The sequence below is a fragment of the Lactuca sativa genome, chromosome 3, assembly GCF_002870075.4.
Source record: "Lactuca sativa cultivar Salinas chromosome 3, Lsat_Salinas_v11, whole genome shotgun sequence".
NCBI classification, from domain to species: Eukaryota; Viridiplantae; Streptophyta; class Magnoliopsida; order Asterales; family Asteraceae; genus Lactuca; species Lactuca sativa.
Window position 1 is genome coordinate 98,063,631 of NC_056625.2, and position 23,980 is coordinate 98,087,610.

General features: G+C 38.1%; 2 protein-coding genes across 2 annotated transcripts; both read left to right on the plus strand.

Annotated features, from left to right (window-relative positions):
• Positions 1-11,916: 11,916 nt before the first annotated feature.
• LOC111895823 (uncharacterized) lies at positions 11,917-12,951 on the plus strand. The gene is made up of 3 exons (XM_023891884.3): positions 11,917-12,509; positions 12,588-12,704; positions 12,783-12,951. The coding sequence occupies exons 1-3, from the start codon at positions 12,180-12,182 to the stop codon at positions 12,858-12,860; spliced, it is 525 nt and encodes a 174-aa protein (XP_023747652.1). The 5' UTR covers positions 11,917-12,179; the 3' UTR covers positions 12,861-12,951.
• Positions 12,952-13,092: 141 nt separating this feature from the next.
• Positions 13,093-14,785, plus strand: LOC111895822 (vacuolar iron transporter homolog 2). Its single transcript, XM_023891883.3, has one exon. It carries the CDS (start codon positions 13,972-13,974, stop codon positions 14,695-14,697), a length of 726 nt encoding a protein of 241 aa, XP_023747651.1. The 5' UTR covers positions 13,093-13,971; the 3' UTR covers positions 14,698-14,785.
• The last annotated feature ends 9,195 nt before the right edge of the window (positions 14,786-23,980 follow it).

The window sequence follows — 23,980 nt, forward strand, 5'->3', positions numbered from 1 at the left end:
ATTTCACAATCTTGGAAACTTCAACGTCCATCTTGCTAATTTCCATACAATAATTTATGATCATGCGAGTGATATGCAAAAGTTGTGAACCAAACTCTATTCATGCTTCTTCAGTATTCCATAAAGAACAATGCAATAATGAGGATTTATGATGTGCAAATCAGCAAGAGTAATCACAAATCATTCTTTGATATCAACCCTACAAATTGTGAATTTGTAGTTTGAAGATTCATCAATCTTAGTTTCTTTAAACTTCTTAACTGACATAATACGTTTGAATAACCAGACTTCGTGTTGTGGCTGGAAATGGTTGAGATAGAATGTAAAAATCTTCTAGTTCACACGATAGTTAGATAAAGGAATTTTAGCCAAATGATTAAAGCTTTTAAACAGAAAATCTCTCCCACATATTGGAAAATCTAATTGAAAATCAACAATGTTCTCAACAAAATATGATGAATTGGGTTCAAGCCAATACTTCTCAACCTTCTTGATTACAACATCTTGATTTCTTCCATAGTCCATTTGGGCCACAAATGTCTTAGAGAATCTTTTGTTGCTTATTTATGTCTCTTCTTAGCATCAATCCTAGCAAACTCAAACTCTATTTGCTTTAATCTTTCAATCCCATCTTCCTTTTTTTCCTCTGTTCCTCTTTCTCAACTTCATCATCATTAGGATCAACTTCATTTGGAGTAAGAATTCTAACAGAATGAGAACCAACACCATCTTCTGAAAACTTTTCGAGAATCAAACATACTATCATTCAGTTGTCTTTTCATTGATCCATGCCCAATCTGAATCTTCAAAGCATCAACTTTCTTCATCAACTTGGGAACATCATAAGGAATTTTGACACAAATGGATTCCTTTTTAAATTCATAGTTGGTTCCTCTTAAAAAATATTTCCAATCTCATCCCCCCTTGTTGAGAAGTAGCACCACAAATCGCAACACTAAGTTTTATTTGAGGGAGAATGGGAGCACATTTCATATCCAATAACTGTGACATATAATCAACATATGGAGCATACTTCTCTTCCATAATACGAACTAAAATTTGATTGATCTCAAAGTTTCTCCCTTTAGTTAAAATCATATCCTCTTTAACGTTCTCAAGTTCTTTCTTTGTTTGCTTCAACTCCAACCAAGAGCGAATCTTCTGTTCCTTCACAGCCAGCTTATCAACCATCTCTACTTCAGTATCATAAAGTGAAACAAGAGTGTTAATGGAATTAACAACCTCTTGATTATGACCAGTGTTAGCAACAAGAATTGAAGTTTTAAGCTCCTTAACTTCATTCAAATAGAATCAAGTTTTGATAAAGCATTGTTGGATGTAAGAAGAACAGTCTGAACTTTTAGAGTAGCTTCATCAATAAATTTGTCTTGAGCATCAAATAATCTTTTACTTTCACCAATAATTGTTTTCAAAGTATTCTCATGAGTAATCATTAGATTTTGAAAATTGGTAGGAAAGTAAGAATCAACCCTACGAACCAAAGCATTCAACTTTCGATTTATCATCTTATAATATTTTATGGTGGCAAGAGCAACAACTATTTCATCATCAAGATCAATTTCATCATCTAGAAAAGAGGCTGCTAGAATTGGTTCAACAAAAGTTTGAAAGAACCTAATTTGTTCAAATTCATCGTCATCTGGAACATTGAAATAATCATTCTCTTCAGACACATGCTCTTCTTTTTTAATTAAATGAGGTGGAACAATAGGTGATTGTGACTGCAAATGAGAAAGATTAACAATTGGTTCTTGCATAATATTGTGACAAATATCTTCATCGTTCTGAACAAGAATCAGAGTTGAAAATAAAATAGTAGTATTCACCTAAGCATTCACATTAGAGGATCTACCAGTATCTTCCAGCATCATAGTATCATCAATACGACCATCACTAATCGTGGCATCATCATCCTCATCAATGACTAGAACTTGCTTCTACTTTTTCTTCTTTAGAAGCCTTTTCGGAAACACCTTCTTGAACAATTTTCTTTTTCGCTTTCCACCTGTTTGTTTTGGAGAAACAGTGGATTCCAAACCCACTTGCATCGAATGAGACATGGATCTTGAACCAGGTTTGGGAATTTTCCTATAGATCGTAATGACTTTATTTTTAGCCAGGACTTCTTTAAGCATCAATTCGGAAATAGCTCCAACATAATGAAAATCTTTCGAATTTAAAGAAGTAAAAGTGGAAGTATTCAACACAACAAAATTGACCATATGAGCATCATCCATTATAGGAACTTTGAAATGATCACGAGCATTACTCACTACGATTGACCAAAATCTTGCACACGAGATGTCACAATCTTTTTTCAAGGAGAAATACTTTGAGTAAACTGTACCCATAATATTTAACCCAAGTCAATATTATCACCAGAATACAATGCATAAAGCAAAGTATGCAACAATTTGTTTGCATTATCTAAGCCAATGATTCGCTCAGAAAAACAACAAAACAAAATGGTGAATAAAGCATTCCAAACTGGCGGTAACAACGACTTTTTGAACTTCGAAAGCATGACAAAATCCTCCTTATATCCTATTTGATGATAAGCTTTGTTTATCGAAACAGGGTTAAGTATATCTTGATTGGAATAATCTTCACAGTTCGTAACCCTATTAACTTGCAGAAAGTAGATTTTGAGATTTGCGTCCTTTTCCCTTGAACTTCAAAGTTCATAACATCTAAAACAGTATTGTAAATTGAAGAAGTATAAGCCAACATGAGAGCAGATAAAGGAACCTCTGAATAATGTGTTAGGCCTTTTCTTAAAATTGAATGCTTCAAATACACAATCATCGCTTGAACATCAGTTAAGTACTTTGACTCATCAATATCCAAGATCATATTTTGAGTTTCCTTTACTACGAGATGATTCAATGATGCATATTAATTCACTAGGTGTGAGACCCATGTATTACATGGGTTTATTTAAAAAAAAATTAAATATGAAATTTTAACAATTTGAGAAGTTTGAATTTATAAGAAAAATGAAAAAAATTTAAATTATTAAAATTAATGAGACTTTAATACATTTAATACATTACATATATAAATCCTTTCTAATAAATACCTTACATATATATAACCTTACATATTAAATGTGAAAATTTAATTTAATAAAATGAAAATTACAATAAAATGACAAGTGGAAAATAGTAAATTCAAAAATTCTAGAAAATGTCATGTGTCCAAATGAAAGAGAAGATAACATGTGGCAAAAAGACTTTCATTTATTAAGGAGGATGAAAGAGATGTGACTGGAAGAGGACTCCATTAGTGATTCAGACAAAGACACATATAATGAAGAAAAGATGATAGAATTCTTTTGCAATAGCACTGAAATGTTTGAAGGTGTAAGTATGTGTTGAACTGGGTATTTATAGGTAAGAGAAACCAGAACATCAAATTTGAATTTTGAAATGACTGGTAAAGTAGGAAAGATGAACCGCCAAGAGCTATCATGAGTACACATCTAATCCCACATCAGTCTTGATTACCACACCCATCATTACGTAATTGAGGTCCAATAAGAAGATGTCATCTCACGAAATCTTTATAATGGAGATATAGTGATCGATATGAATAAGCTTTCACATTGAAGTTCTCTTCGCATCGGTCAGTAACCAATACGATCCACTACGATAAATTGCAACCGTTGCAGTGAAATCTTCACATCACCAAAGAAAGAACATGCCAATTCAGTTTGCAACAATTTTGTAACAACTGAATCCACCCTTCAATTTTATAAAAATTGAAATAATATCCATTGGAATTACGACCAATGTTACATCATCTCCAAATAGAACAAGGTCAAAGAAGATTTTCATCTAACCACATGAAGAATGACTAGAATCGTAAACTAAACTTAGTAGAATCTTGGATCAAATTGGTTTGACTCAAAACCACAAGGATTCTAGTGCAAATGTGTTCCAAAGAATATGAGAGAATCAATAATAAAAAATTTGGAAATGTTGTGATATCAAAATTATTTTGATATGAAAGAAGTATGATCCCATATAAAGATTATCTTCCTTCAAATTCAAGAGATGTTGAGAAGTGCTTGTGTGGTTTCCCGTTGAAATACAATCGTCAACTTGTTAACAAGTTATTAAGGGCTTCTTTTCATAAGTCTAAATAGGTAGGTTCATTTCATAACATATTTGGAACTCTAATTAAATAATTGCAATGATACAAAAGAAAACATTTGATTGATCACTATAATAAAATTCAAGTAATCATAGGCATTGATTAAGATTTAAGTACCAAAGTAGAAAAGAATGTTCATTCGGAAATCTCACAATAAGAAAAATAAAAACTAAACATATTTAGTAGAAATGATTTGGAATCAATCAATTTCATTAAGGTTTTGCGGCATGAAAAATTATGAGTTTTTGAAAATCGGTAAGTTCCGTCAATTCATGAGTTAAAAACTAGAGCAATAAATTGTTCACCGTCAATTCCTTAAAATGTGTTGTTTTGTGGGTTTGACTTTCATCACGGTGATAATGATTTCAAGATTATAAACACAGAGTTTTGGCACACCTCAATTTTATTTGGTTATGAAATAAGAAGATGGTAAACAAGTTTTGCACAAGGTCATGGTGAAAATGAATTTGATCCTAGAAACGATTTTCGAAAAACCATAATTCCAAGTTGGTATAGACTCATAATGTCAAAGGTTAACCGAAAACCATGATTAAATAATCATAAATTCATTTAGGGAAATGGATATTTTAGGTTTCAAAAGATCATGGGAAGAATGACCTTATGATCATGAACACATAATTTTAATAACCATAGACCAAGTTGGTATGTACTTGAATCGTTAAGGGTTATTGTGGAGTTGTTGTAAGATATGGACGAAAGTATACGATGGAATACAATGTTACATCCTAGAACATTAATGTTCAACAAACAAAAATACTTGTATATTTTTGAAAATTTTATAAAAGAGAAAATATTAAAACAGACTACGACTCGTTACGATCAATCGCAGCTAGTACTAGTTGAACAGTAAAAGTTATAACTATGAAAAACAAGATTTTCCTGTTACGACTCTATACAATTGAACATGGTTCTTGATAAAATGATATCTTAATGCGATATGCTTGGTTTTGGAATGTTGAACAAGATTGTGAAATATGTGAACAACATCAGAATCGCAATATAATGGTATATTTTTCATACTTAGACCATAATCCCTTAATTGACTTTGAATCCAAATTATTTGAGATGTACATGTTTCTGTCTTCGATTGCTAACTCACTAATTTCTTATCTAAGAATTGACAGCCACCAGTGGTACTCTTCCAATCAAGACCACAACCTCCAAGACTAGCATCTGAATAGGCCTGGAAAAAAAAGAACCCAATGTTAGTTAGATAACATAATCCCAAAGATGTTGTCTTTTGTAAACATCTGAAATATTCTCCATTTCTGTCATGTGCGGTTCCCTCGGATTCGCTTAATATCTGGCACAATAACAAATAGAAAACATGATACCAGGTCTACTTGACATTAAATAAAGTAAAGATCCAATCATTTGATGAAACAAAGTAAGATTAGCACCAGGTTTGTCAAGAGACGAAGTGAGTTTCGTTATGAATGCCATCAGTAACCTTTGAATCACCAGTCATACCAAACTTGGTAAGAAATGCCTTTGTAAATTCCTTATTGTTTATGAAGATCTCCTGTTTGTTATGTCTTATATTCAATCCAAGAAAAAAGTTAATTGGACCCATCGAGCTCATTTCAAATTTTGTTTCCATAAATATTCGGAAATCAGATGTAAGCTAAGGATTTGTTGATATGAAAAAAATATCATCAACAAAAATTAGGACGATCATCAAATGATCACCTTCCGTTTTACGAAAGAAAGTGGGTTCAACAAAACCTTGTTTAAACATAGATTGTTTCAGAAAATGAGTTAGAGTTTCATACCGTGCACGAGAAGCTTGTTTTAACCTATACACTGCTTTGTCATGTATATAACATTGATCAAGATACTCTTCTCAACCAGAAATTGCACTTTAAGAACTTGGCATAAAGCCTTTCCATCCTTAATGTCTCTAATACCTCCCTCAGATGCTGCTCGTGCTGCTCCTTAGTCTTAGAATATACCAAAATATCATCGATAAACACGATCACTTGCCAATCCAACATTGGCCTACACACCATGTTCATGAGATCCATGAACGCTGCTTGGGCATTGGTGAGCCCGAATGGCATCACCACAAACTCATAGTGCCCATACCGAGTCCTGAAAGCTGTCTTTGATATATCCTCATCCTGAATCCTCATCTGATGGTACCCCGACCGAAGATCAATCTTGGAAAACCAAGACGCACCCTGCAGTTGATCGAACAAATCATCAATCCTCGGAAGCAGATAATGGTTTTTCACTGTTAACCTGTTCAGCTCTCGATAATCAATACACATCCTGTGTAATCCGTCCTACTTTTTCATGAATCGGATCGGTGCTCCCCACGAGGAACTGCTCTGTCAGATAAACCCTCGGTCTAGCAGCTACTGAAGCTTCGTAGATAGCTCCTGCATCTCGGGAAGAGCTAGTGGTACGGTGCCTTGTCTATCAAAGAGGCACCTGGCACCAAATCAATGCAAAACTCCACTTGCCTCTCCGGAGGCACTCTAGGTAACTCCTCGGGAAACACATCCCGAAACTCCTGTAGAACCGATACACCACTTAAATCCATCGAGGTCTCAACCCTCGTATCCGAGATATATGCCAAAATCTCGAACAACCCTGCTGAAGAAGTCTCCTAGCTTTTGCAGCTGAATAGAGGATTGGCCCCTGCGAGGCCCTCTCTCCATGAATAACCAATTCTCCCCCACTTGGGGTTTGAACCCTCATCAGCTGGCGCTCGTAATCTATCATGGCCCCATTATCCCCCAACCACTCCATCCCGACGATCACCTTTAGCCCTCGCAACGGTATCGGGACTAGATCAACACATAACCTCTCCCCAAGCACAATCAGGACACACTCCCAATACACCCTTGCAGCACTCACAGTGCGGTCATATGCAATCTCTACCTCAATTGGGGACTCTAGGGTCCCCAGCGCATCCCGAAACTTCTTGCTAAGCGCAAGAGATACAAACGATCGGGTAGCACCCGAGTCGAATAGAACGTGAGCCAACATACCATTAACCAAAAAGGCCCCTATACATGAGCACATAAATACACATAAAAAATACAAGTCAAAATCAAACAGGAAAATAAAATACGTACCAGCCATGACGTCTGGCACTGCCCGAGCCTCCTCAGTAATCAGCTGAAATACGCGACTCTTCACCGCTGGAACATTCACCTTAGTGAGGTGGCCATCAGTGATCCTCATAGTGGAAACAAATCAGACCCTTCTTGGGGCAATCCATGCTCACGTGGCCCGGCTGACCAGACGTATAACATACCTGGCCCGTCCCCCAGAAAACTCCACCATGAGATCTACCACACTTGGCACACCGGCCACAGCCATGTTGGTCCACACTGGATGAATCCGAGGTCTTAGGCTTTTTAGCCTGACCTACTACTATCTGTGCCTGCTTGGGCTCCCGCTTGGTGCGGAAGTCCAACTCCATCTCCCGCTCACAGGCCTTCTCCCCATCTCATTCAGGGTTTTGCACCCTGTAAAGCTCACAAACTCTCGGATATCATCCCTGAGCATGGAATGATACCTCGTCCTCCTCATATCCTTATCTAGATCATACTGTAGGATCAACAGTGCTTGCTCCTGAAACTTGGCGGTGATCTCTGCTACAGTCTCAGTGATCTGCTTGAGCTTATGAAACTCCCTCACTAGCCGTTGCACCTCAAGATGTGGTGCAAACTCTAAATCAAAACGTCTGACGAACTCTGCCCATGTCATCTCAGCCACACCGGCTCCTCCCACCTGGCTAGTCACCTCCTCCCACCAATCCCGAGCTCGATCCCTCAACATACACGAGGCAAATCCCACCTTTGCCGCATCAGGGAAAAAGCTCGTGCGCTGTGCGTTCTCCATGTCCACCACCCAGCATCAACTAACTATGGGGTCCCTGACCCTAAAGAACTTCGGTGCTCCGCATGCCTTGAACTCCCTAAACGAGGGAGTTCGGGCCCTAACCTGGCCCGCAGCCATCTCGGCTTGGAAAGACCTGAGCCGCTCCTCCATGATCTCCATCATCCCTTCCTTGACTGTCTAAAAAATACTAGGGTGGTGTCAAGGATGCCTTTGGTAACCTCAGCTTGAATAAGCTCGCACAGCCTCTCATCAATGGGTTCAGTAGCGTCGCCCGACCCAGATCCGGATCCTAATCCTGACCCCCTGCTCCAAACCGCGTCACCACCATCCTGATAAGACGGAATGATCAAGATAATCAAAAAGGGATCCTCCCACACTGGTTCTCCTTAGAAGTTATAACTCTAACATTAGTTCGGGTATAGGTCCTATGCTTTCAGCAGTACGGACCCAATACTACCTTCCACACCTACATGTACCTTCCCCAAGGTTTTGCCTGATAACTCAAATTCGTCATAGAACAAGATCAAATAGAATTTCGAATAATAGATTCTACCCTAGGACCACAACCAGACAAGGAGCAGGAAATAAGGCCAAATCAATAATTTTAAGGCTATAAGCTCCTAAACGTATAGAATTTTAAAAGCATACGCATAGCAAAATCCATCTGACTATCATAATCCAACTATCAGTATGGCTAACATATTGGGGAACCACTTACTTGAGCTCGGTCGATCACACGCATTATACTCTCTTCTTTTTCCATTTTAAGAAGTTTTTATCTTTTGATTTTTGAAAACAATTTTACCATTTCCTTAATTTGAGTCCTGACACACCCGAAAGTGTGCCCGAATCCCTCAAACCAAGGCTCTGATACAAACTTGTGACGACCCAATTTTTCAAATAAAATTTTTTCATTTTTAATTAATCAAAACATTTCCAATAATCCACAAAATCTCATGAATAATTGTTTTCAAATTCATAACATCAACAATTTAATTTCAAATATCAGAGTGTCGTATAAAAACGTCTGAGAAAGTGCATGTCGCGCCATCAAGCCTTGCCCTTGCCCTTATGCTCAGAAGTACCTGAAACAATCAACAAATTGTAAGCTAATGCTTAGTGAGTTCCCAGAGCATACCCCACACAATCCACATAATCACATAATTCATATTAGCTATAAAAACTACATAAACCACATAAGTCATGCATACAACATATAGGGATACCCTCGAAACCCTCCAGGGTCTTACTCTGGGTGCCATGGGAACCCCCACATGGTCTTAACCTAAGGATGCTATGGAAACCCTCCAAGGTCTTACACCCAAGTGCCTCGGGACCCCCCCCCCCCCCCCCCGAGGTCTTTACTAAGGATGCCATGGAAACCATCCAAGGTCTTACACCCAGGTGCCTCGGGAACCCTCGAGGTCTTTACTAAGGATGCCATGGAAACCCTCCAAGGTCTTACACCCAAGTGCCTCAGGAACTCCCCGAGGTCTTTCATGCAAGTATTACAATTACAACTAGCATACCACATATCCCATAACCAACTAGCATGCCACATAACAATTAATGGGTCGGCCTTGGTGCTTTCGACCTATTGGTATAGTGAGGAGACCCACCACTCAAGAAATGCTGATATGATAAGATAAGTCTCAACTTGTAGCTCCAACTCAACTGTCTACAACCATCTTGTGATTAACTTGTCAAAATCTCGAAATACCATAAATACCCTCAAAGCTAAACTTGGTCAACCCTGGTCAAAGTCAAGGTCAACAGTCTATTTTGACCCCAACTCGTCGAGTGCATCTAGCAACTCATCGAGTTCCTTCAAAGTACATAAAACAGAAATCTCGAGTCAACTCGTCGAGTTACTTGAGTAACTCGTCGAGTTCTTCAGTGTCCAAGGGACCAAAAACTCTAGGCCGAAATCTCTAGACCGAGATCACTCAGGATCCCGAAAATGGGTAAACCCTGCCTGACTCGTCGAGTTGGCTAAGTAACTCGTCGAGTCCCTTCAGCCCTTTTCATGTTCAGTCCTTTTTAGTTGCATCCAAGGCTCAAAAGTATAGATCCAGCCCCTAGGGTGTAGTTACCACGTAAAGTTGTCAACTTTACGTGCATGCAAGGCAGTAAGAGGCCAAAACACTCAAAACTAAGGTTCATACAAGGTTTAGGGCATGGAGAAGGGCTAAGACTAGATAAAGTGAGCAACTTTATGTCCATGGAGGCCTAGAGGTGTCCATATCTGAAACTATATCCTCATGATAAGTTCAAATCCGAGAATGATACCCTTATGCACCAAAAGTGACCATATACTTTCATGAGATGAGATCTAAGCAAATAAAGGCCAAGGTAGCAACTCTATACCTCAAGATGGTTGCCAATACATAGTAGATGTCAGATCTACTACTTCTCTCTTTACCTCACCTTCTTCAAACTTCAAAATCCTTCACAACCACACCAAAATCACTCTCCAAAGCTCTCTCACACACTCAAGAAGGTATAAGGCTCGAACTAGGGTTTGTATGGGCTGTAAGGACGATGAGAGAAGCTACAAATGAGCAATAAGTTCTTTAAATATGGTACAAATCCCTGGAAATTAGGGTTTTCCTTTACAGCGTCTACTCGTCGAGTTGGGCCTTCCAACTCGTCGAGTAGTTCCTAAGTCCCGCGTCCAAAATGATTTCTACTCGATGAGTTGGAGCTCCCCAACTCTCCGAGTTCCAGTCTAAAACCCTAAAATTTGAGAAATAATTGATACCTGGAACAAGCATTACAGGATGTGGTAGACCGCCCCCACATTACAGTTCTTACCGTAGCCTACTGTGGCTTCCTTCTACAATCTCTCTCTCTCTCTCTCTCTCTCTCTCTCTATATATATATATATATATATATATATATATATATATATATATATATATATATATATATATATATATATATATATATACCAAGATATGTGTGGCAAAAAACCACATTTTTATAGTAAAAACGACATGGTATTGAAATGGCGCGTATGACATAAAGAAGAGAATGTGTGAGTAGACCCTCCAACTTAAACATGAGATAAAAACCTAAACATGAGATAAGGCTGGAGGGAGTGGTGTTACCGAAACCACACTCTCTTAACCGCCACATAAGCATCACATTATTTTTTACCACACAAATATGGTTTCTTGCCACACTTTTATTTATTATTTTTTTTAGCTATTTTAATTAAAACTTCTTTTTTAATAAAAAACATAACTTTTTACTTGAAAATTAAAAAAAAAAACATTACATTAAAAATTCAAAAAAAATTACATTGCATTACACAAAAAAAAAAGATTAAAAAAACACACACACATGACATTAAAATTAAGAAGATGAAGAAGATGCTATTTTTTAGAGAGATAGGTAATTTTTTTTTAAAAGTTGAGAGAGAAAAGTTTGTATTGTGTGAAAAAAAATGAAGTGTATATATATATATATATATATATATATATATATATATATATATATATATATATATATATATATATATATATATATATATATATATATATATATATAAAGAAAGAAAGGCAAAAAAGAAAAAAAAAATTTATTGCAAAGACCATTCAACGCTGAAAAAACTCAACAACCAATCATGATTCACGGTAGTCTCCAGACGTAGTGCGGCCTAAACCGCACAAAACTACAGTCTAGAAGTGGTGTGTGCGGCTGAAGTGGTACAAACCACGACCACACCCTCTCACGGAAAAAAGAGAATGAGATAAATGTCTGAGTAGACCTCCAACCTAAACATGAGATAAAAAAACAATAATAATAAAAGAAAAAAAATGTGATAAAGAAGAGAATGAGATAAATGAGTCAGTAGACCCTCGAACCTGTTAAAAGTTTGATCTATTATCTCCGATGGATTGCAAGTACGTATCATTCAGAAAAGGGAAATGAAAATGAGATATTTGTAAGGGACAACTCTTCTGGACCAATGGTTCCAACTTACCATCTAAACACAATCTATCAAAAATCACAAACCAATTTAAGCTGAAATCACCCGATCTCAGTCAAGAAACTCTCTCTGAAGTCTGAACAAATCATTTCCGTTCTATTCAATTTGTACTTTCAATTCGACAATCAAAAAAATGCCTATGCAAACATTATCCCTCTGCACATTACACCCACCTCTCGCTACCTTATCCACATTCACAAAAACCCTAGAAAATCCCTCAATTTTCACTCTCAGAACCCCTCACAAGACAACAAACAGAAGCAGCAATTCTTACAGAAGAAGGATAACTGTATTTGCTGTTAAAGGCGAAGAAGAACAATCAACTCCCTCATGGGCTAAACCGGACTCCGATGAACCACCGCCATGGGCTCGTAATGAAACCCAGCAAACTTCATCTTCGTCCTCTTTCGAGCCCCCATTCTTCGTCTACTTGCTTGCCTCTGCTATCACCGCCATTGCCGCTGTAATTACTGATTACTAGCTATTTCTGATTGATTCAGTGAGAAAAATGATTTGGGTTTTCTTTTTTGGGTGGATGTAGGTTGGATCTGTTTTTGAGTATGTGAATCAAAAACCCGTTTTTGGAGTGTTGAATTCCGATAGCATATTTTACGCACCAGTGCTTGGATTCTTTGCGTTTACTGGTGTTCCAACTGCTGTAAGTTTGTGATTCTGATTACTTATGAAACCTAATTATCATATTCATCTGTAGATTGATCCATGAGTTGAAAAACAGGCGTTTCTTTGGTTTAAATCTGTTGAAGTTGCAAATAAGGAGGCAGAGGAACAAGATAGAAGAGATGGTTATCGCTAGCTCAATTGTTGGTTATACATTGATTTCATATATGTGGATTCTTGATTTTTATCAATAAAAAAAAAACACCATTTGAGGTATAATCGTTCAATTTCTTTGCAAGTAGTCAAAAAGGTTGGTTCTTGATGGTGTTTTGGATAAAAATAGAAACTTTAAGATAGAAATTTTGCGACATTAACATTTTATAGGTTTTGTGGGAATTCTTGATCCAAAATTTCGGTACCTAGGTAATGGCGTTGCTATACTTTGGAGCTACATTCAATCTGCCAAACTTTAGATGATTTTATATTACTTGGGGTTTAATTCTAGGGAAAATTCTTCGATTTGTTCATATGATATGTCACTTATGGAGTTCAATCTTGTTTCTTTCATAACAAGAAGAATATTTATCTTTGTTTGGTTGCTTAGTATCACTAAGAATGAGTCCTTTTGTCTTTGCCACCACACATTACCCCAAGTAAACTTTCTTTATCTTTTTTTTTTTTAGAATAAACTACACATAAATCATGGATAAACAATATTTTGTTGTTTTTAGATCATGCATTGTGTACCTATTGTCCTTTTTAAACAACTTCCACCTTGCATTTTTGCCAAAGAAGTTACTATTTTTTTTAATTAATCGACTTAATGAGGACATGACTTAATAATATGTAGAAAAAATGAATTATTATAGAAAATAATGAAAATTAGGTTTTCTGGGTTATGTCCCAACTATTTAGAAATTTACATTTAATGATTTTTTTCTCAAATACTTTTTAAATATTATTTATCTAGACAACATTTTTAACTGGTTGCTTCAAGGCTTCTACGAAGGGGGATTCGTTTCTTTATCGTACTCCCAAAATGTAAAATAACTTCACTAAACGGGTATCTTGTAAATTCAATCATACAATCACTAACATCTGAAAAAGAAAGACAAACATTCTCTTTATTATATTTTTCCAAAAAATTCACCTTAGAATCTTGCACGATACCACCTAAGATTTTTAATCTTTTTCAATACATTCATAAAATTTATATATTGTTTTCACAACCAAGTGTGTGCCATAAGCACGAAAGCCACACTCCCCCAAGTGTTCTACATAATCTTTTTTTTTTACAAATTTATATCATGGTTTATGAATCTCCTAAAACACTGGAGGTTTGCAATGTTAAAAAAGAAAATAACAAAGTTAGCCGTTTGCAAAGAGCTCAATGGCTTCGAGCTGCCATTTTAGGAGCCAATGATGGGTTATTATCCACTACATCTCTCATGATTGGTGTTGGTGCAGCTCAAGAGGGTCAATGGTTCATGATCCTTTCTGGTCTCGCCGGAGCAGTCGCCGGAGCTTGCAGCATGGCTGTAGGTGAATTCGTTTCCGTTTCAACTCAAAGAGACATTGAAATTAGTGTGAATCAAGAACACCGATCAAAAGAAAACTCAAGCTTACAAGAAATCAAGATTGAAACCCCTAAAAATGATCAACCCATTGCTCCGGTGAGAACTCCAGCGATGAAGGTGGTGACAAAGATGAAAGAAGAAGAAGAAAATGAAGTTTTACCGAATCCTTACAAGGCGGGGGCGGCTTCTGCATTGGCGTTTCTGTGTGGTTCTGTGTTTCCTTTGGTGGCGGCTATGGCGGTTGGTGATTATACTGCTAGAATTGTGGTGGTGGTGGTCGTGGCGTCGGTGGCGTTAGCTTTGTTTGGCGGGATTGGGGCGGTGGTGGGTGGGTCTTGTGTGAGGTCTTCTGCGACTAGGGTTCTGGTTGGAGGGTGGATTTCAATGGTTGTTAGTTATAGTTTGTTAAAGCCATTGGATGGTATTACTGATAGGAAAATGGGTAAAAGTGATTGATTTTATAAAGGGGAATAAATTTTAGCAAGTGGATTTTGATGTTATGAAATATGTTTAACCTATAAATGTTAATATGCTTTGGGTATCACTTCACAAGTAAGCTCCAATCCATAAAAAAAAACAATACAATGAAACACAATGAAATTGTTTGAAAAAAAACATCTTTTGTTTGTTAATCATCAAGACAACTATATTTACGAGTGATTAAATTCTAACAAAATTATATTTCATGTTAGATCTTATAACATACATTGATAGAGTCACTAATATTTTGATTATGATTGTCATCACAATCTAATCATCATACTTGTAATACCCTATTTTTATCAATAAAAAACACAACCCGCTTCTATTTTTTATGGTATTTTTCATTGATGTTCTGGTAAATTTCTATCTTCTTTTCTATGTATAATTCTCATTTGTTTTGTTGTTGTTTATTTGTTTTGATTATTGATAGTATTTGTTTGTATTTGCTACCAATATTCATTTGTTTTGATTACGATCAATATGGCTTGGAAGGATGACCCTCTGCAGTCCAAAAGGAGTTATCAAAGTACAATCCCAAAATCACAAAGTTGCGGAAAAACATGGGTGTTTGCGCTGCGATCAAGCCGGACCCTTCCCTTTCGAACCGGAAGTACCTGAAACCATAAACATTAAACCGTAAGCACAGAGCTTAGTGAGTTTCCTAAAATACCACATACCATACATATAATAGAGAATGATATGTGTCAGCCATAGCCTTGCTATTATGTCATGAGCCATATCATGGTCTTTCCTTGCCAAGTCGGGGGCCAATACCCTAGGTCTTACATACAAGTGCCAAGAGCCACCTCCTGGTCTTCCATGTAAGCATCACAAAGACAACAAGCATACAATCTACAACTAACAATCTACTTAACTGCCAGGGTCCGAACCTTAGTATTGCATACAAATTTGCCAGGAGCCACCTCCAGGTGTTACATACAATGCTAAGGGCCACCTCTTGGTCTTCCGATAATGCATAAGCCAATGGGACGGCATTGATGTCTTCAACCCATAGTATATTAAGGAGACTCACCTCAGATAGCTGAAATCCACAGATAAATCTCTGACTGCAGATCCGCTAAAATCCCCGCACTATCAATCACAAAATAACATCCAATCAATAATTGGATCCCGAATCGCACTAAGAGTCTAAAATAGGGTAAAAGACCTTTTTACCCTTTTCCAAACGTGGCCCAAGGACAAGGCTTAAACCAGTTGTCCAAAAACCCAAAATCTAAAATAATCACCCAAAGCCCAAATAAGGCCTAATTTTCCAAATTGGGCCCAATCCCTTTCATGGGCCTTCGCCTAAGATTGTCCAATAAAATCACAACAGCCCAATAATAGAATTCAGATGGCCCTACAAGGCCCAAGACAACCAAAGACCAATATGGCCCAAAACCGAGAGCCCAAAACGACCTAAGCACAATGTGTGTGAGTACGCAGGGCGTACTCAACTTGTACGCTCAACGTACACGTTTGAGGGCTTATACACGTAATGTACACGTTTTATGCCCAACGTACTCCATCATCTTGACCCACTTCCTATATTCAGCTCTTAATCGATTAAGACTTCAACCCAAACACAGATCTGACTTCCTTAAAGAGGTTTATCACGTAAAGTTGCCAACTTTAATTGCATGCATGGCTTAACGGGGCTTTAGAGCTCAAATGAGCTTAATAAATGACTTAACACATATATGAGACCAAAACCACCATAAGGTTTCCACCTTTATGCTCAAGAAACCCGTAATGTGTCCAGATCTACAAGGATAAGCTCCAAGAACGTCCTTAACTCACAATCACCAACCAAAGGGACCAAAATGACCAAAAACAAGCCAATGAGTAGATCTAAGAAATGAGATGACAAGCGTTGAACTTTATACCTCAAAAACCACGAAATAAAGGTGCTAAATCTGGATCTCAAGGCCCTCCTCCAAAGAATGAGTCTTTAAGTTTCTTCTTTCCCTTCAAGATACACAAAAATCCTCTACAAGAGCTCAAAAGCATCACACAAAGGCTAAGGAACGAATTAGGGTTTTCAAGGGTATTGAGGCTGGTTAAACAAGGCAATAAGAGGCTATCTTATGGTTTATATAGGGTACAAACCCTTAAACTAGGGTTTCAAGACTGCTCACGTACGCTAAGTGTACTCCACATATGCCCATTGTACATAGATAAGCTCCATGATCAACCTACATGAGTACGCCCATCATATAAGGAGTACGCCCTGCGTACTCCAACTTCCCCAAAGTTGACAATTTTTCCCCTAGGGACCAAATCCACAAAACCTTCCACCCCCAAGGGTCTAAACTAAAAAGCACAATGAACCATGTGTTACAATTCTCCCCCACTTATATTTGATTTCATCCTTGAAATCAATCCTTATAATCCCAGGCACCCCAGACAGCCTGAGGAACACAACCACAACCCTAAGCATACACGACCTTCCCAAAGGCAACCAAACCTTACCTTAGTAGAGCTTCCAAAACTTGATGAAGAACAAAACCTTTCTCCACTTAAATCAATCCCCTGCATAAATAACCATGCCTACTCTTCCCGAAATCTGAGATCTTGAACTCCTCTGACTCCCCGACAGACCATCCAAACCGAATCATTGCTATATCCATTCTTCTTGCATTACGAACTAATCCAAACACTTCAAACCCTTGATTATCTTGTTGCTTATTAGGAACAAAATCACTGACCACTCATTGCTGCAGAACACTCTTACTTGACAGAAGGCTTAGATAATACTTCAAGTAGAAGACTCATCCTTGTAATGGTTAGACTCAAACGAGAGCTGCTCAGCAGGGTCGAATCAATTACTCTGAGATTATTTAATCCAAGTTGCAAGTGATTTAGCATATTCTCCCAATAACAAGAGACTCCACACACTAGTCCCAAATCACTAATACCACCTCAGCTCATTGATATTGCCATATTTATACTTATTTTTAGGCAATATTTAAGTACATTTTTATTAATAAGTTGGTAATTTGTTTAGAATAATGGTACTTATGAGCTTAAATGTTCTTTGTAGCCAAAAATAAAACATTTTGAAGAAAAGGGACTAAAAGCATTAAAGAAAGAAACTTTGGGAATTAAAAGATTAAAAGAGAAGAAAATCTGGAAATAACGTTCTCACGACGTGAGACTTAAAGAATTCACGACGTGAAGAGTTGGTTCTAGAAGATATGTACGCGGGTGAAGGAATCCTTGACAGGCACGGTTATCTACAACTCACGACGTGAATATCTTATTATTCACGACGTGAATTTATGGATATCAGCAACTATATAAATCCTTGACCATTACGAATATAGGAGACTTTTGGCAAGAAAGAGGAGTTCTAGAAGACGATTTTGAGCAGAGAAAAGTTCTGGGAAGAGGCTTTCAACACCAAAAAGAGTGAAGGTCCATAATTTAGTTTATTTTTGTTAATTAAGAACATGTTTTATATCACTTCAATTTGTGTTAGTTTGTTAGTTGCTATGATGAGCAACTGGATCTAGCTACTCTTGTTTAGCTAGATGAAGCTTCTAACTTATGAATAGCTCAATTTTATGGATTAGTTTAGTTGGTAAAGTTGCTTGTGTTTGATTTGTATTACCTAGCATGCTTATGTTTGTTTCTCTAATTGCTTGATTGCATGTTCTATGTTAGCTTAGTGACCATTAACTGCATGAACTTGTTTACCTAATGATTTAGTGAACATTAAATTGTTAGAGCTAGGATTGACCAATCTTAGTTAGTAATTAGAGTAAATAAGCTTAGCTGTGCTAGAGAACGTGTATTGTGACTATAATTGCGTTTATATAACAAATCTTATATGGCATATTTACATTCATAATTAGTTATGTGTTTAATTGTGTGTGAACATACATAGTTTGACATGAATTAGTATTATTGGTAAAGTTAGAACTAAATTACTAATACAATTAAAACCAACTTGATAATCCATAATAATTAGCTAGCCATGAGAAAGGAGTGGATTCAAACTAAACAAGAGTGTGTTTTTACTTATTTAATTTGAGTTAAGTTTGTCTGGTCTTGTAAAATCAGATAAAACCCCTTTTTAAACTTGTTAATAATTAGGTTAATTTAATAGTAAGTAAATTAATTAGTAACACCGTTCCCTGTGATCGACACCCGACTTACCCAAGCTGTACTGTAATCTGACTAGGTACACTACCTATAAGTGCATAGTTAGTTTAAGTTTGTTAGGTTATAAATATTAAAATTAGTGGGTACTTTTGTGCACATCACTCATCTTGTTGCCCCAAGCCGCTTTTCAAAAGCAACCGAGACCTCCTTAGTCCCAACTTACCTACCGAATAACCGATTCACTAGATTTTCCACTTGGTTGTTGAGACAATTAGTCTTACACAGTCGCATCATGCGACTTCCGCACTAATGCCTAATCTGACAAGAATTGTCCTAGCTATCTCACCACTATGGCTCCAACAACCATCCTAATCCAACTGATCATAACCAACCGTCAAAATCGATATCACCAAATCCAATGCTAATAGTGAATGATACATGACCAAATGTAGTGTTATATCACAACCGGCCTCATACATCCCACCACTTCCTTAATTTCATGAATGTTGTGGCCTTCCCATAGTCTTACAAACTGACCTACTTTGGTATAATCTATCTGAAGAAATCCACAAGCGAAATCATAGATTTGACATACCCTCACCGCTACTCAAGGACTGGTGAATGCTATGGGTCACCCCACAGTCTTACAACACTCTAACACTATCTTTCAACCTAATGAATGCTACGGGCCACCCCACAGTCTTACAACACTCCAACACTATCTGCCAACCTAGTGAATACTACGGGTCACCCTACAATATTACAACACTTAAACACAACCTGCAACTTAGTGAATGCTACGGGCCACCTGCAGTTTGAAAACACTCCTATCTTGCCATGGCCACCGCCCATGGTCTTCCTTCTCATCTACCAATCCATCCATACTCATCCAGAATCGAACTTACATCTCACTATACCCCAATCAGGTGTTCGAATCATGCTTCGAACCCCCAAGCCTTAATCATACAAGAACAGGAAGAGAGTCTCTAACACAATCCTCAACTTGGATCCATCTATATTCCTGCTATCCATCACCAAGAAGATGTCAACCAGCTATTGGAAGTTTCCTGAACTCCCAACTTACACAATCTTCAATCCAGATGGCCACTTGAGTCGTCTTCCCACCCGTCTGGGATGTGAAACTCATCCTAGTTTCATGCCTATTTTAGCTTCCAGAAATTTGAACGATTCTGCCTTCATTGGATTCGTCGATGCTCTCTCATCCCATGAAGTTTGATGGACTCCCAACCCATCATACATCCTTATAATTTGAACCGTCGATAACCTGTGCTTATCAATACTAGTGCTCCAACACTAGCCACTCCCAATGACCGCACAACTCTTGAAATCCATATTATCACTCCCCGAAATCCCAGCAAGATACGGCACATTACTGACCCTTGGCATGCAAAATAGCATATGACAATTCTTGATGACCCAAACAATAACAGAGAAATAAACCAAAGACAATGATTACCCAAACCGATAGAAAATTCCAAAGCAATATAAATACTGATAATAATCAAGAAGAAAGCAAAAGATAACATACCTGCAATAGCACCTATTGGAACCTGCCCCCCCCCCCCGACTGACACTTCAATGATCGGCTCCTGTCTGCAGGGGATCCTGCCCTACCCTCACGACCATCAGTGATACTCAAAATAACCAGAGTAGGTCCACTCATTGCTTCGCCCCTCAACATTGGACAGTCGGCCTTCTTGTGGCCCACTTGGTTGCAGTGAAAACGTAACGAGCTTGTCCCTAAGGACAATCCTAGCTGACATGACCAACCCTACTACACTTGTAGCAGCCCATGCCCCCAGAACGGAAAATCCCATCATGCTTCTTCCCCCACGTGTTGCAATGACCCCGACTCTACTAGCACCTCAATCGCTGATCTAAAGTCTTGGGTCTTTTCACAGGACCCTGCACTACATGTACATGCTCTGGCTCCCTCTTCCCCAGATGCTTCATATCGATCTTCCGCTCTCGGGCTCTAGAAATCATATCATTCAGGGTCTTGCACCTAGAAATACTCACAAACTCCCTAATGTCATCCCTTAGCATATCATGATACCTTACCTTCTTCATTTCCTCATCCATTGCATACTGTGGAACCAAAAGATCTATCTCTCCTAGAACTTCACAGTGATCTCTGCCATAGTCTCCATAGTCTGACGAAGGTCCAAGAACACCCTTGAAAACTGTTGTACCTTAATATCTGGTGCGAACTCAGCCCTAAAACAGGTCACAAACTCATCCCAAGTCATCATCTCCAGGGCATCACCTCCCAAGGTGAAGTCTACCTCCTGCCACCAATCTCGAGCTCTATCTTTCAGAAGACAGGAAGCAAATATGACCTTTGACTCCTCAGGGTAGAAACTCGTCTGAAAAGCGTTAGCCATGTCCGCTAACCACCTCCTACTGGTAATGGGGTCCTTCTCCCCAAAGAACTTGGGAGCTCCACAAACATGAAACTCACGGAAGGAAAGAGTGCTAGCCCTAACAATCTCCAAAACCTCAGCACGTAACGCGCCCAGACGCTCATCCAAAATCTCCAAAATCCCCTCCTTGACCGCACCAAAGATCACATGAGTCTACTCCACAATACCGTGGGTAATCTCCGACGAGATGAACTCCCGCATATGCTCGCTAATCGGATCAGTACCTGCACCTGAGCTGAAACCAGAACCTGAACCACCTTCCTGAGTGCTCATCACCATACTAAAAAACAACATGCAAAAGATCATAACATACCCAAGAATCATCATCCCTTAGGCTTCCTAGATTCTCCGAAACTCTCCCCGATTCGTGTATGGATCCTGTGCTTTTAGTAGTACGAGCCCAATACTACCTTACACACCTATCTACACTTTCCTCGAGAATCATCCCAAATCTTCTAAGTCACCTTCTCAAATTGATACTCTAATGATCACTAAACAGCGTAATTAAACTTATTGAAGCACTTCCTAGACTTTCCTAGGTTTCCAAACTCACCCTGCCGTCAGATGCTGAAGAACTCCTAATAATGTCGGCTAACTACTTCGTGAATACAATACATGCAACAAAGCTTGGATAATCCTTCAAGTAACAGACTCATCCCTACAATGGTCAGACTCAAACGAGAGCTGCACAATAGGGTCAAATCCATCACTCAAAGATTATCCAACCTTTTTCACATGTGACTCAACATATTGACTTAATAGCTAATTCATATCACTTAAAAGTTCCACAAAGCACAAAACAAGCAAAAATCTAACCAACATGCCAACTAATCAAGCCAGTCTATCCTAATATCTGATGACCATACTAGCATGCAATTCTAAGGCTCAAACAACCAGGCATGTAAAGCCATCTCTCCTAACATGAAATCCTGAGCAGATCCTTTGCCCTAATTTAGCATGTAATTCTTATAACATATAATCCTAATAGACATGTATGGGTATTATGGGTATCACTTACTTGATCTCAGCTGATTGCACACACCACACCCCCTTTGTCTGTATAAAAATCATTTTTGTAGTTTAATTTCTTTTCAAAATCTTTTTAGAAACTCATTTTACATTTAAGAAAATTTCCTAATTCCTCAGTTTACGTTCAATCACACTCAAGAGTGTGTCTGAATCCCTCAAACCAAGGCTTTGATACCAACTAGTAACATCCCAAAATTTCATGGTAAAGAAATTTCATTTTTTATATAATCAAAACACCCAATTTTCTTTTACTCATACATTTAGAAGTATTTAATAATAAAGCAGTTATCAGAGTACAATCCCAAAATCATAAAGTTGTGGAAAAACATGGGTATTTGCATTGCGATCAAGCCGGGCCCTTTCCTTTCGAACCGGAAGTACCTGAAACAGTAAACAATAAACCGTAACAACAAAGCTTAGTGAGTTCCCCAAAATACCACATATCATATATACAATAGAGAATGTTATGTGCCAACCATAGCCTTGTCATTATGTCATGAGCCATATCATGGTCTTTCCTTACCTAGTCGGAGACCAATACTCTGGGTCTTATAGAGAAGTGCCAAGATCCACCTACTGATCTTTCATGCAAGCATCACAAACCCACAGATAAATCTCTGACTGCAAATCTGCTAAAATCTTCGCACTATCAATCACAAAATAAAATCCAATCAATAATTGGATCCCGAATCACACTAAGAGTCCAAATTAGGGTAAAAGACCTTTTTACCTTATTCTGAACTTAGCCCAAGGCCAAGGCCAAAACTAATTGTCCAAAAAGCCTAAAATCTAAAATAATCACCCAAAGCCCAAATATGCTTTCATGGGCCTTCACCTAAGATAGTCCAATAAAATCTCAACAGCCCAATAAAAGAATTCAGATGGCCCTACAAGGTCTAAGACAACCAAATACCAACATGGCCCAAAACCGAGACCCAATCTGCTGAGTACGCGGGGCGTACTCAGCTTGTACACTCAACATACACGCTTGTATGCCCAACATACTCCACCATCTTGATCGACTTCCTATTTTCAGATCTTTATCGATTAAGACTTCACCCCAAACCCATATCTGACTTCCTTAAGGTGGTTTATCACGTAAAGTTGGCAACTTTACATGCATGCATGGCTTAACAGGGCTTTAGAGCTCAAAAGAGATCAATAAGTGACTTAACACATGCATGAGACCAAAACCACCATAAAGTTTGCACCTTTATGCTCAAAAACCCCTTAATGTGTACAGATCTACAAGGATAAGCTCCAAGAATGTCCTTAACTCATAACCACCAACCAAAGGGACCAAAATGACCAAAACAAGCCAAGGAGTAGATGTAAGAAATGAGATGACGAGCTTTAAACTTTATTCCTCAAAATCCACAAAATGAAGGTGCTAAAGTTCGATCTCAAGGCCCTCCTCCAACGCATGAGTCTTCAAGTTTCTACTTTACCTTCAAGATTCACAAAAATCCCCCGCAAGACCTCAAAAGCACCACACAAAGGCTAAGGAACGAATTAGGGGTTTCAAGGGTATGGAGGTTGGTTAAATAAGGCAAAAAGAGGCCATCTTATGGTTTATATAGGGTACAAGCCCTTAAATAGGGTTTGAAGATTGCTTACGCACAATAAGCGTACTCCACGTACACCTAACATACATGGATGAGCTCCGCGATCAACCT

Excerpts from the sequence above, each read along its gene's own strand:
- LOC111895823 (XM_023891884.3), top strand. The coding sequence starts at position 12,180 with ATGCCTATGCAAACATTATCCCTCTGCACATTACACCCACCTCTCGCT. Across the intron at positions 12,510-12,587 it reads CTATCACCGCCATTGCCGCT|GTTGGATCTGTTTTTGAGTA; the intron begins GTAATTACTGAT and ends GGGTGGATGTAG. Across the intron at positions 12,705-12,782 it reads TTACTGGTGTTCCAACTGCT|GCGTTTCTTTGGTTTAAATC; the intron begins GTAAGTTTGTGA and ends GTTGAAAAACAG.
- LOC111895822 (XM_023891883.3), top strand. The coding sequence starts at position 13,972 with ATGGTTTATGAATCTCCTAAAACACTGGAGGTTTGCAATGTTAAAAAA.